The following is a 13,822-nucleotide window of genomic DNA, read 5'->3' on the forward strand; positions in this document are numbered from 1 at the left end:
AGAAGTCAGTAGGTGGTTGTCATAACAGACTTTTCCATCAGTCACCTGACCTCACAACTAAAATGATGATGACAACAATAGTTTCTTCCCACAGGTAAACACAAACACGTTTATGGTCATGAATATGTTGACAGGCCAATGACATCCATGAGGACCTCTTCTAAATGGTCACCTTTTCCACTTCCGTTATTTATTGTTGGTCATATATCAAGTAATCTCTGTTATTCGAGGGTCCAAACACATTCATTGCCAACACAACGAATAATTCTGACAGCTAGCAAAGGGCTTCCTGTTGGTCAGTATGGCTAGCCAACTAGCAGGGGAACTCTTGAATCCAATAACAATGCTAGGAGTTGCTTTATTATCATAGAATATGTTCACGGAATTGTGTCATTGAAATATACTTTTGTAGCTGACGGTTTCAATTAATGTTGTCTCAGTAGAGCTGAGCAAAATGTTTGTTATGAGATAGCATATCGATCCAGGAAGTGGACATGACTGGCTACCTTGCTAATTGGCTAACTTCACATGCTAGTTCGTTAGCGTTACATGACAAGGCTCATGTTTTGAATAGTTTTGGCAATATTTGACAATCAAACAAAAAAGACACTAGTTTAGCAACAAGCACATCCATCAACAGAGAAACGACAAAATCGCACCATGTCAAAATAACTGTCCTACCTCAGATTTATTTTGTTGCTCCAACAGTTGAATCCCCCGGAACGGTTCCTGTACCCTTCACTCGAGGGGCGTCAGAATATCACAAGCTGTACTATGTTGACAGTGCGTTGCGGGAGACTGTTGACCCAGCAGATTATAAATTAACAACGTGCAATAGGTGACACTTAACAAAGCAGCTTTCCATAAATAATACAAGATCCAAACGCGACACTGGTAAACCAGGGGAAACAGCGTTGACATAAAACTAACTCTTGTCAAAACCGACCCATGTATCCTACATTCTATGGACCTAACAGGCTTGGGATAATTGTGATTAACAGCTACTGTCCTCCTTCATATACAAACAGTGTAATCACACAATCCCAATCACTACCATACTATACAGAAACTTCCTTCTAACCTTTTAGCATTACTGACCATCTCTGTGACAGACACATATAGCTCTATATTTCTGTGATCATCGTACAGAAAGCAGTCCTTCTAACATGACATCATGGGGTGCGTGAACCACAAGTTCTGGGCATGTACTCGAGCTAGAGTCATTAGCCCTGTCGTTCTGTATCACTCCGCTGAGGCATTATTTTTTTACTCACATTTCGGGTTTCTTTGCAGTTACAGCAACGTTTAATAAGACTTTTATGGCACACCCTTACATTAATTTCTTACTTGCAACACAATGTATTACATAAACTCAAGAAACCCTGAATATGGCACCAGAAAGTCAAGTGTAATTTGAAACATGACCATGGTATACATCCGCACGAAATGCGGGCACCTTTCCCGCAGTAAAAATTGAGCGTGGAGAAGGCAGTCTTAAAGATCGCCTCTCGACGTTATTTCATTAATACTACCGTGTTCCCAATTGTTATTGAATGTGTTACGCGTTGGTCCTGTTTTAAAAAACGTTCTGGTTGCTTTGTTTCAAGACGTTTTTGCAAGCTGGCAAGGTGGCTTGTGGAGAAACGAGAGAGTGTTCCGTGTTTCTCGTGGAAATGCGTCTCTGATTGGCTCACTCCTCCTGCTCTCGAAGAAACGCGTCTCTGATTGGCTCAGTCCTCCAGTTCTGGGAGAGAATGTAATGGGAAACAGAGTCGCCACTTCTCCGGGTGGTACTGCACTATAGGGGCGCCAACGGAGGCGTGCAGGCTCCATTCAGGGCTGTGCTCTTTCGACAGCGACCCCTAGGCGAGCTGCAGGCACGGAGCAACCAGAGTGAGCCGGCTTTATGTATGAGGCTTTGTGCTGTGTGTGTACCTGAGAGTAGCAATCAGCTGGTGGCTAAGCTAAGCTATGTTTCGACTACATGAGCTGACTTACGGGACCATTCATTTTTGTCCACAAATACTTTAGGAAAATAAGGCAAGGTAAGTCTCGAGAACAAGCAACATGTTGGACATTTTAGAATCTTTTCCAGGTCAGCGTCTTATATGTTGTTGCCCCACCGGATGTGGAAGTTGTGTGTCTTTGCTGGTAAAAAATATTTCCACTTCCCCCGGAACCGCGATCATTCTAACTATTTCCTGTTTATTGCATTAACTTAGCAGTTCCCGTGCATTTATGTCTGGCGAAGTATCATTATTAAGCATGGTCGTGTATCGCATTTACGGTGGATGAATGCTATTATCCTAACCAAAAGAAAATGGAGGACAGACACGCTGTTGCTGTTCAGCGCGAGGGCTCAGCTGGCTGCGCGGCACCTCGAATGCTTTTGTAGCTTCTGGTAGCTAACAACTAGCTTCAGACACAACAATAGCTGTTATCAAGCTCTACCAGTAAAGTGGTACACTGCCAGATATCAAAGTACAGAAGACATATGCTATGCACAGAAAATTACGCGAATGGCATTGCGATTTTCTTCAGTGGGCTGCTAAAGGAGAAAGCAGGTCTTTGGCGCTCTTGCTAGAGCCAGGAATCTGGCCCTAGCTAAACAAGATACCAGATGGCTTTTCTTAGCCATTACTGCAGCCCCGTCATTACCAAACAGTCGATTTCAACAGTATACTTTTGTTTTTATAATCACAGCTGCTACAACCTGGAGTGAAATGGACACAAAGTGATTGGCCCACGAGACCCTCAAATGAGGATTTTTTTTTAAAGCTAGCAACTAGGCATGTGTACCCCAACGCAGTAGGCTACTCGCCAGTCACAACAGCAGTTTGGAAAAGCTCAGCAGAGAGTGTAGTGTAGGGCCTACAGTTGCAAACACATTGCACGAAACCAATAAAGCATTCATTAATAAAAACACATCTGCATGCATACTTTGACGCATATATTTATGATGCTAATATGTCGCATAAATCCAGCATATCACAAATTAAGAGACAGCTTGCACGAATGCATGGATGCATACTAGCCTACTGTACAAGCATTCATGTACCAAAATTAGACCTGATCAGTAGAGCAGAGAAGAGTAACTTTATTGATTCCCGAGGGGAAATTCAGGTGTCAATTAGCTTACATAAATACACATAATGCCCACATAGACATTTAAAGACACATATAACACAGGTTATAGTCAGGGAGGTGGAAAAAAGGCAATGTGCAAAAACATATTCTGTGTAGACTAATGTGCAAAAAACATACTCTGAGAGTTGAAGTAGACAAGATAAAAATGACCAGAAATGAGTGTTGACAGGATACATCTATGATCTAGTGCTGTGGTGTAGAAGTAAGGGAAAGAAGACATATTACATGGTAATCAAGGTAGAACATATACAGTAGATTCTGGTAAGGTGCATGAAGACAATGGGTTAAATTATCATTAAGCACTGCCAGATATCAAAGTACAGAAGACATATGCTATGCACAGAAAATTACGCGAATGGCATTGCGATTTTCTTCAGTGGGCTGCTAAAGGAGAAAGCAGGCAGTGTACAGAGTGTGATAGGGGTGAGGATTCCTCAGTCACAACGTCCCAATCTAGTACAAGCAAAGTGTATTGGACAATCCATACACACACACTCTCTCACACACACACACACGCACGCACGCGCGCACGCACAGTCTTTCCTTGTGATAAGAAGGAAAAGAAGTATGTCCAGTGGTTAAGAGTTTCATTGTGCAGTGATCGAACAGTTACTGGGTCGGTTGTACTGTATAATAGTAATAAACATCCGTTTACAGAGGAAATATCTGGTTCAGCAATGTGGTTGATGCTTGATGGTTTCTTTGATTGAATATCCCCTTGTGTAGATGTCTCTAGTGGACCTGGGCAAGAAGCTGTTGGACGCTGCACGATCAGGTCAGGATGACGAAGTTCGGATACTGATGGCCAATGGAGCACCTTTTACTACTGACTGGGTGAGCACTGTTTGCATTGTAGGCCTACTGTTGATGGATGACATCTGTTTTTGTCCAATGTCTTGTCTGTGTTATGGGGGAATGTGTTGCTCTGGGTGAATGTGCTTGGTAATCTGACTGTATTGTGTTTGTTTTCATGTCTTACGCACCTCTCACTAGAAGAAATTTCCCCCATGGGGGACAATAAAGCTACTACTACTACTACTACAGGCCAGGGATGTTGTTATTGGGTCAATGGAGGATACAGCACATAGAACTAGACCTCCTCCTCACCCACAACAACACAAGTGTTTTCCCCTGAATGTGGGGCCCTCAGCTTCTGATTGTGAGTCTTTACAGGCAATACTAAGTTCTGACAACTAAGACGAGAATGAAGAATGCAAATTCAGCTCACATCTTTTTATGTCATGTCACACACAGTAGCTCACCCAACACTTGCCCAATCCCTCCCTTATCTGTTGTTATGTTTATTGAAAAGACATTGTCAATATATTCCCACTACACCAGCTGGGGACATCTCCACTGCACTTGTCTGCCCAGTATGGGCATTACTCCACCACCGAAGTGTTGTTGAGGGCGGGCGTGAGTCGAGATGCTCGGACCAAAGTGGACCGGACACCCCTGCACATGGCAGCTTCAGAGGGACACGCTAGCATTGTGGAGGTGCTGCTGAAGGTACAAACTCATTCAAAAATTCAAAATTACTTCTGTCATTCAAGCTTCATATGTCATGATTAGGTGTTACTCTCAATGGCTGCATAGTTTACTGAAAGTGAGTTGTTGCACTAATAATAATAATAATGGTAAAATGGTAAATGGAATGCATTTATATAGCGCTTTTCCACTCCTTAGAGCACTCAAAGCGCTTTACATTGTATGCCTCACATTCACCCAGTCACACTCACATTCACACACTGGTGGCCGTGGCTGCCACACAGGGTACCACCCTGCCACCAGGAGCAACTTGGGGTTAAGTATCTTGCTCAAGGACACAACGATGGAGTCAGGCCGAGCGGGGCTCGAACCTGCAACCTTTGGGTTGCCGAACGGCTCCTCTACCAACTGAGCTACCACCACCCAATAATAATAATAATAAACCCTAATAAATAATAATAATAATAATAATAGTGTTGCTGGTGAGGTCAGTGGTGGCTAACCTGTAGTATTCAGACTAAAGTAGACGCTAACAGGGGCGCTTCTACGCTGCGCAGTTCTAGTTTCTACGTTCTATACATTTACATACAGTGTGAATTGAACTTGTTTGGTACATTGCAGGCAACAGGCAAGGCCGCTGACAGACTTGAGCGGGCCTGAGACAAAATCACTTGAAGGTGCGCCCTACTCAATACATACAATGTGATGGGGGGGCCCTTTCTCCCTGGGCCTGGGACAACTGACCTGTTGTTCCTTCCTGTCTGCGGGCCTACTAACAGGGAACAACACTGGGAACAAAGGCAGCAAAGAAAGTGGATGTAACCAAGAAGCGTCATTTTGTTTCCTTTCCGGTATCCACTTTATGTCGGGTGAACGCCCCTTTAGGAGACCTTCGGTTAGGAGACCTTCGGAGTCCTGAGGTTGAGAATCAATGAAGTCCCCTTAGCGCCGTAGATGGCGCACGTCTTGCGCAAGCACCTCAAAAAGAGAAGAAGAAGTAGGGGACAACGACCTCTTAGGAGACCAAACTTGAGCACACGCTTTTTCATTGAGTGGGCGTGGTTTGCGATTAGGGCTGAGTACCGATCAGAATTTTTCGGTTTCGGTTCCGGTTCCAGAACCTACGTTTCAATGCCGGTTCCTGACGGTGCCATTTTCGGTTCCTAATTTATAAACACTGAACGAAATGTTTAAAAATCTCAAACGACCACCGAGCCTACCTCATTATCCAGTTGAAGTTCCCGGGAATTTATTTTAAATTGAGAACTACAATCTAAATCCAACCCTATCCATTTCGTGGTTGTGCATCAGAGCATCAGAGCATCAGGTCATAGTCATACAGTCGATGTTCATGGCAATCGCGCAGACAATCGTGCGAATTTACCTGATTACAAACTGAACCAGCATGAAGTTTTGCATCAGCCCCAGACAACTTGAGCGGCAAAACAAGGAGAAACTCATATTTCATTTTTTACGCTGCACACGCTCCTTTTAAAACATGCCCTGTGTGAGGGGATTTTGGCCTCGCGCAGGGACTGTTAAATGGAAAAGCATGGTGTACTGTCTGACCTGTCACTGCCGTCCCGTTTGACTGTCAGGAATTTGGCCTGTTGAAACTTTGCCAACTTTTGTCTTAAAATCAGGCAATTTTGCAGTGTTTTTGTAGCTAACAGGTATGCTGGTTCTTGCAAACACTTTTAAAAACAAGTAAGGTCGCCAAATTCCGCCCACTTCACTGATCACTTCACTGTGAACGTGATAATGTCACTATTTCAAATACTATTTGATTATGTTATCGTATATTTTTGGATAGCGGCAACTGTGTAGATGAGGTAATGAGCAATATTAGCTAACATTGGTGGCCCTTTCTATCGTAATTTGGAGATAACGTCCAGCATGTCCAAAATCTAGTTTCAGCACAATTCGCCGGCGAAAGGCTCCCAATTCCGCCCGCTTGATTTCAGGTCACGTCGGTATTTCCGTTAGCCTATTGTTATTCCTTCATGCTGTTTTGCTTATTTCGTTCACACTTGTAGTCCTAAAGCGAAACAGGGAAGCAGCCAGGGCAAGTTTTTAGCCAGAATGTCGTCATGAAATTAAAGTTCCACCTTCATGCTGCCGTTACGACACCCTTCATTACAATGCTGTTTATGGCCGTTTGACTCAGTTTTAAATGTCATCACCGTTTCAAATTGTATGCATACGAACTCCGTATCATGTCGATATCCATTCCTGACTTAAACAGTGGATACATAATTAACTATCATCACTTATAAGTAGGCGGGCGGATTTGGGGAACGGGCGGAGGCGACTTGGCTATACTACCCTACAATTTCAGAACGCCAAACTGAGAAAAAAGGCTTTAAAGTTTCCTTTCTGTCCACGCGACTGTGTTGGAGGTAAAGTGGTGATGACACTTCCATATAATACTTTTTTAGGGTGAAAATTTATGCACACAAGAAAAAAGCAAAAAAAACAACATTCTCATTACTTTTTAGCTGAAAAATCATTATACTGCGCTCTGTTGTGGTATTACTGTCTACACCAAAACCACGGTGTCAATGGAGAAGTGCAGTATAAAAGTGCAGTATCGCATTATACTGCGTTCTTGGCTAGTAGCCTACCACGTAACCTACTAAAACCACAAAGCGCAGTATAATCAGTTTTTTGCGTTTTTTTCCGAAACGGGACGAAGTTGGGCCGAAAAATTTTAACACAAGAAGAAGAAGGTATTTTAAAGCCAATTTCCGGTCTAAACCCATTTTCGACCATTTTCAAGATACTGCGTTCTGATATTGTAGGGCAGTATAGCTTGTAACGCACGCAGTGAAGCACTGGACGCGCTCTGTTGCGAGTTCTTTGCATGGTCCGTAATTATAGGCTACCAAACGGGAAAAAAAATATCCACATAGAAGAAATTAAGTCTTCAGTTTCAATATTGCATGTTACTGCCTTCCGTGGCACAAAGAAAGTCTCTCGCGGCCAAAAGTGACTGAGCTCACCTGATGCTTCTGATATGAGTTTACATTTTATTGACATGAAATTTAAACTTTGCAATGATTCACGGTGTAATCCAAAAAGTCAGAGAATGCGCGCACCCACCACTAAAGGGAAAAGGTCCCCAACACTGTTTGATGAGTCATGGTGGAGTGAACAGTGTTGCCGACTTTTACTTTCCTCATACGCCGATGTAACCATCTGCGTGAGAATGATGGAATGCTTCGTTTGCACACCTCTGGCTGTTTCTTGGCTCGCAGTGGCTGTGTCGAAGACAAAGTTTGAATTCTTTGCCGTCTACAAACGCTAGAAATAGGCTACTCTTCTCGGTAAACCTACACAAATTAAAGATGGGCTGATGGTAGTTTCTCTCGTAACAGCGTTAGTATCCATAGATGATATGACGACCTGTTTAAAAGGGGGTTGTAGCCTGCCAGCAGTCTCTGCAAGCCAGAATGATCACAATTAATGTTACCAGATTTTTTTGCCAGAAGCGGCTGCCGTTCTGACTGCGTTAACGTTCTGGGGTTATAAATGCGAAATGATAACTGACGTGATGGACATCTAGGAACCGAAATGTGGAACCGACAGCCAAGGCACGTTTCGATGCCAAGTAGAACCTTAGCCTTTCATTCAATTCCATTAAGGAATCGAATTTCGGTACCCAGTCCTATTTGCGATATCTTTGTTTGATTCAGAATTTTTGAAGGCAGTGTTTGGGTGTATGATTGCAATGTACAGGCCCGCCACCAGATGGCGGAAAATGTCATACACGGTTGCTGAAATGTTCTGATGCAAAACCCTCAAAGTGCATTTGTGATGAGTTAACAAAAAGAGGCTGTATTTCAACAAATTTAGTAAACTTCGCTGTACTTGATAATATTTAATTGGCTTTTTAGATGTAATAGGTTGATAAAAAATTATATTTAAATATGCCCATACATAAATGTATGTAAATATATATTTTTTTACAGATATCTGTAATGGCTTTTAGAGGGTTTTGCATATGAACTGATCACATATGTCAGAAAAAGCATTACATTTTAAAATTGTTAGCTGCAAGTTAGTTTCTTTGGTTGAAGTATGCCATTTATTTACAGTATATACCAAAATATAAATATTATATAAAATAATACCAAAGACCTGGCCATTCATGGCTTCACATGGTTATGGGTCAATGACATATTAGTAGAAGCACATGTCAGGGTGGTGGAACCACAGTAAATGCCATTGTTGTACTGATTCAATGATTCTTTTTTTGTCTTTACTTGATTGTCTAAGAAGCATACCATTGCAGTACATTAATTACCAATTACTAATTAAATTATGGGTCTTGCACGATTATGGAAAAAATGATCATCACAATTTTTTGGTTCAACATTGAAATCATGATTATTAATCACAATTGGTAAACAACACTAAACAACTGAATTTTGTGCAGAATATTATTTAAAATCACAAAATTAAATATAACCAAGAATATGTATAAGGGATGAACAAAATGAAACTGAATTGTAATAAGTATGTAAAAGGCAATAGCATGACGCTTAAGTGGCCCTACAGATTTTTGGCAAGAAATACCAATTTCAATTCATTGTGCAGCCCAATTTATGGGCTTTAGCTGTGGTTGTATCACCTGACGTCTTAGCTTGGACTGAAGACGTCATTGACCCTTACACAAACACAGTACCCGGTAATTACCTTTTAATGTAACAATGAATGACAACAAACATCTCTTTTAAATTGCCCCTCTTCGCTTCCTCTTCCTCTTCCTCTTCGCTTGCCCTTCATACTCCATCAGGCCCTAATGCACTGACATTTCTGGCAGTATCGGACAAACACCGCTTTGAAGCTTCTCTGCAGACGTTAACCAAAATTGAGCAATTTTGTGCTCCTGTTGAAATCCTGTTGCTTTTATCTTTTGTATGCACTCAAGTGATAACACACGAGATGAGTAAGAGAGCGATAAACAAAAGACTGCTTCATAGACTGGGCTGCTGTCTGCAGTGCAGCTGCACTGGGCCTTCCACTCCCTACTGCACTCCTCATGGCTCAAGCAAGGCACCTAACCCCATACTGCTGCAGGGGCTGTAACCAATACCCTGTAAGCAAGACACCTAACCCCATACTGCTCCAGGGGCTGTAACCAACACCCTGTAAGCAAGGCACCTAACCCCATACTGCTCCAGGGACTGTAACCAACACCCTGTAAGCAAGACACCTAACCCCATACTGCTCCAGGGGCTGTAACCAACACCCTGTAAGCAAGGCACCTAACGCCATACTGCTCCAGGGACTGTAACCAACACCCTGTAAGCAAGACACCTAACCCCATACTGCTCCAGGGGCTGTAACCAACACCCTGTAAGCAAGTCACCTAACCCCATACTGCTCCAGGGGCTGTAACCAACACCCTGTAAGCAAGGCACCTAACCCCATACTGCTCCAGGGGCTGTAACCAACACCCTGTAAGCAAGGCACCTAACCCCATACTGCTCCAGGGACTGTAACCAATACCCTGTAAGCAAGGCACCTAACCCCATACTGCTCCAGGGACTGTAACCAATACCCTGTAAGCAAGGCACCTAACCCCATACTGCTCCAGGGGCTGTAACCAACACCCTGTAAGCAAGGCACCTAACCCCATACTGCTCCAGGGACTGTAACCAATACCCTGTAAGTAAGGCGCCTAACCCCATACTGCTCCAGGGACTGTAACCAATACCATGTAAGCAAGGCGCCTAACCCCATACTGCTCCAGGGACTGTAACCAATACCCTGTAAGCAAGGCACCTAACCCCATACTGCTCCAGGGACTGTAACCAATACCCTGTAAGCAAGGCACCTAACCCCATACTGCTCCAGGGACTGTAACCAATACCCTGTAAGCAAGGCACCTAACCCCATACTGCTTCAGGGACTGTAACCAATACCCTGTAAGCAAGACACCTAACCCCATACTGCTCCAGGGACTGTAACCAATACCCTATAAGCAAGGCACCTAACCCCATACTGCTCCAGGGACTGTAACCAACACCCTGTAAGCAAGGCACCTAACCCCATACTGCTCCAGGGACTGTAACCAATACCCTGTAAGCAAGGCACCTAACCCCATACTGCTCCAGGGACTGCAACCAATACCCTGTAAGCAAGGCACCTAACCCCATACTGCTCCAGGGACTGTAACCAACACCCTGTAAGTGAGGCACCTAACCCCATACTGCTCCAGGGACTGTAACCAATACCCTGTAAGCAGGGCACCTAACCCCATACTGCTCCAGGGACTGTAACCAATACCCTGTAAGCAAGGCACCTAACCCCATACTGCTCCAGGGACTGTAACCAATACCCTGTAAGCAAGGCACCTAACCCCATACTGCTCCAGGGACTGTAACCAATACCCTATAAGCAAGACACCTAACCCCATACTGCTCCAGGGACTATAACCAATACTCTGTACATAATTGTAAGTCGCTTTGGAGAAAAGTGCCAGCTAAGTGTAATGTAATGTAATGCACTGCAGCATAGGTCAGGGGCCTATACTACAAAGCTAGTTCAGGATACGTTGAGGGTAAGTTAAGAGGTAAATCATCTAATAGAAGAGCCTGGAGTCCTCATTTTCTTAAGAAAAAGCTCTTGTATTAGATGATTTATCTCTCAACTTAACCTCAACGTATCCTGAACCAGCTTTATAGGCCCCTGATGTGAACGCATGCAAACAAATGAAAGCGAAAGCGAAAGCCCCATTGAGAAACTCCAACTCCCATTGTCATTGTGACACAGCACTCCACTGCACACAAGTGAACACTGCACACTGCACACAACGAAATTGCATTTATGCCTCACCCGTGCAAGGGGGCAGCCCTCAGTGGCGCCCCATGGGGAGCAGTGCGGTGGGACGGTACCATGCTCAGGGTACCTCAGTCATGGAGGAGGATGGGGGAGAGCACTGGTTGATTACTCCCCGCACCTACCTGGCGGGTCGGGAGTCGAACCGGCAACCTCTGAGATGCAAGTCTGACGCCCTAACCGCTCACCCATGACTGCCCCATATGAAGTTATTATTGTTATTGTTATTATTATTGCTGCAGCACGGGGCTGACGTGAACGCTAAGGACATGCTGAAGATGACGGCTCTTCACTGGGCGGCCGAGCACGGGCACCGGGAGGCCGTGGAGGTCCTCATCAAATATGGCGCCGACGTCCACGCGCAGAGCAAGTTCTGCAAGAACGCCCTCGACATCGCCCTGGACAACGGGAACGAGGAGCTCTCCGAAATCCTTCAGGTAGAAGGAGGACACTACTACTATGAGGTTTGAACACAGCGTGAAGTCAACATGCTTAATATACACATCATGGATGGTGATGAGGAGCACTGAGCATAGCCACCTAGTTGCTCTGTATCTGATATTCTGTATCACAGACTTGTGCGATCTTCAACAAATGTGCGTCAACATTTTCCTCACACAGGTGGCCATGCAGAACCAAATCAACACCAACCCAGAGAGTCCGGACACCATGACGATACACACGGCAACACCACAGTTCATCATCGGGCCGGGAGGGGTGGTCAACCTGGCGGGGCTGATCTCCGGCAACTCGGGGAAATCAGCAGGTAACTCTCTGACTATGACACCACCATGCTCCCTTCGTTTTGTCAAGTCAAGTCAAGTGTACTTTATGACATCACCATACTCCCTTCATTTAGTCAAGTGTACTTTATTGTCAACAAGTCCGACAGGCGGACAAAAGACGCGTCCGTCTGTGCACTGCCGCCTCGTAGGCAGAGGAGGGAATGACAATTTAGAGAATACGTTTCAGATGGACCGACCGACAGACGGCCATACCCTCTTATAGAGATGCTAGGACGCATCTAAAAATCTATGGCTGTGTCTCAAATCACGCACTTGTGCACTTCGGGCACTGTTTTTCAGTGCCTAGGGGGCTCACCCAGTGTTAATTTCGTCAACCACGACGATGACGAAAATATTTCGTCAACGCCCCTTTTTCCCTTGACGATGACGAGACGATGACGAACTAAAAATTGCCTCAAGCAAATCAAAATATGACAACAATAAAAAAATATTTTCGTCAAGCAGACTAAGACGAGACGAAATTTACAAGCCATGGACGAATGGACATTAAAAATATATAATTATTCATAAATAATTTGTAATTTGTAATTGTAATATAGGCCTAGTGTCTTGAACTTCATAGGTGATTGCGCGCTCACGCTGTGTCGCCTCGCTTGTATCTGCTGGCAGCCAATGCATGGCGCGGCTCAGTCAGTAGTTCTGTAGCCTAGTAGTTCAGTGAGTCCATTTAAGTTGAGTTTAGGTCCTAAAACATTCCCAGAGAAAGAGAAAAAATAGCCGACGTTGAGGGAAGTGTTCATTTTGAAACATGTTCAACAACCCTCTTATCCATGACGAAGACATGTGTTTCTGCAGTAGGTAATGACAGTCGCGCCAATCCTCCTCTGATACTGTCATTCTAAACCTCCTCGAGCTTCCACTATTCTCCTTTTCACTTAGGCTGTCTTAGCCCGGCGTTCGTTGTCTGTTCTTTTTTAATAATGTTTGCTATATTTGTTGTTTAACCATATCAGTAGGCAGCAAGCAAATCATGAAGGTCGGATTTGTGAATGTATTTAAATCAGTCACCGCGGGAGCACGCGCCAGCAGGGGGAAAGTTGGCCTGTCTAATGTAACAGAGGCACGGCTACTGTAGCCCAGTTTTGAAAAGAATCAATGGATGGGCGATCGCTAAGGAGTTTTAAACTGTTGAGATTTGAAACTTGTTCTCGTCGAGAGCAACGCTAAAAGACCCAAGGAAGTCGACAGCATTTCCGTGCGTCTTCCTAAGTTCCAAAAACTCTTTCCAGGTCATGCCTATCGAGCCTCGATATCCCCGACAAACAAAACAGCATTAGTGTTTAAATATTTGTATGTGCGTGTCCTTTCTATTGTCCAGTCCGCATACCCCCCCTGCCTAACTATTTTTCCTGGGACTTTTGCAGGGCATACGAAGCGTGCTCGCGCAATCTATTTAAGCCTATTCCACACATGCCGCACGAGTCATTATCGTTCTCTGCTCGCATTGCCAATTGAAAACAAAAACCGCTAACTTGCATAGTCTACCATCAGCAGTATTTTATCTGACTCGTGGTCATCGGGAAGCCACTATCAGG

The 13,822-nt window shown here is 44.2% G+C and overlaps 2 protein-coding genes across 9 annotated transcripts in view; one reads left to right on the forward strand and one right to left on the reverse strand.

The window, feature by feature from the left end:
* Window positions 1-2,132, reverse strand: part of usp8 (ubiquitin specific peptidase 8) — a 28,015-nt gene extending 25,883 nt beyond the window's left edge. The window contains exons 1-2 of one of the 5 annotated variants that reach the window (XM_063188349.1): window positions 1,999-2,132; window positions 682-798 (exon numbers count right to left, since the gene is read on the reverse strand). The gene's annotated coding sequence lies outside the window, so the exon portion shown is untranslated. Of the gene's footprint in view, window positions 1-681; window positions 1,234-1,274; window positions 1,447-1,998 lie in introns of those variants that run through there. The other 4 variants (XM_063188351.1, XM_063188348.1, XM_063188347.1 and 1 more) reach the window with 4 other exon arrangements.
* gabpb1 (GA binding protein transcription factor subunit beta 1) overlaps window positions 2-13,822 on the forward strand; it is a 21,554-nt gene continuing 7,733 nt past the window's right edge. The window contains exons 1-5 of one of the 4 annotated variants that reach the window (XM_063188373.1): window positions 2-94; window positions 3,874-3,981; window positions 4,489-4,656; window positions 11,724-11,945; window positions 12,103-12,247. In XM_063188373.1, the coding sequence (XP_063044443.1) occupies window positions 3,874-3,981; window positions 4,489-4,656; window positions 11,724-11,945; window positions 12,103-12,247 (643 nt within the window). In that variant the 5' untranslated portion in view covers window positions 2-94. The other 3 variants (XM_063188372.1, XM_063188374.1, XM_063188376.1) reach the window with 3 other exon arrangements.

This window comes from Engraulis encrasicolus, chromosome 22 (assembly GCF_034702125.1).
Source record: "Engraulis encrasicolus isolate BLACKSEA-1 chromosome 22, IST_EnEncr_1.0, whole genome shotgun sequence".
Taxonomy (NCBI): domain Eukaryota; kingdom Metazoa; phylum Chordata; class Actinopteri; order Clupeiformes; family Engraulidae; genus Engraulis; species Engraulis encrasicolus.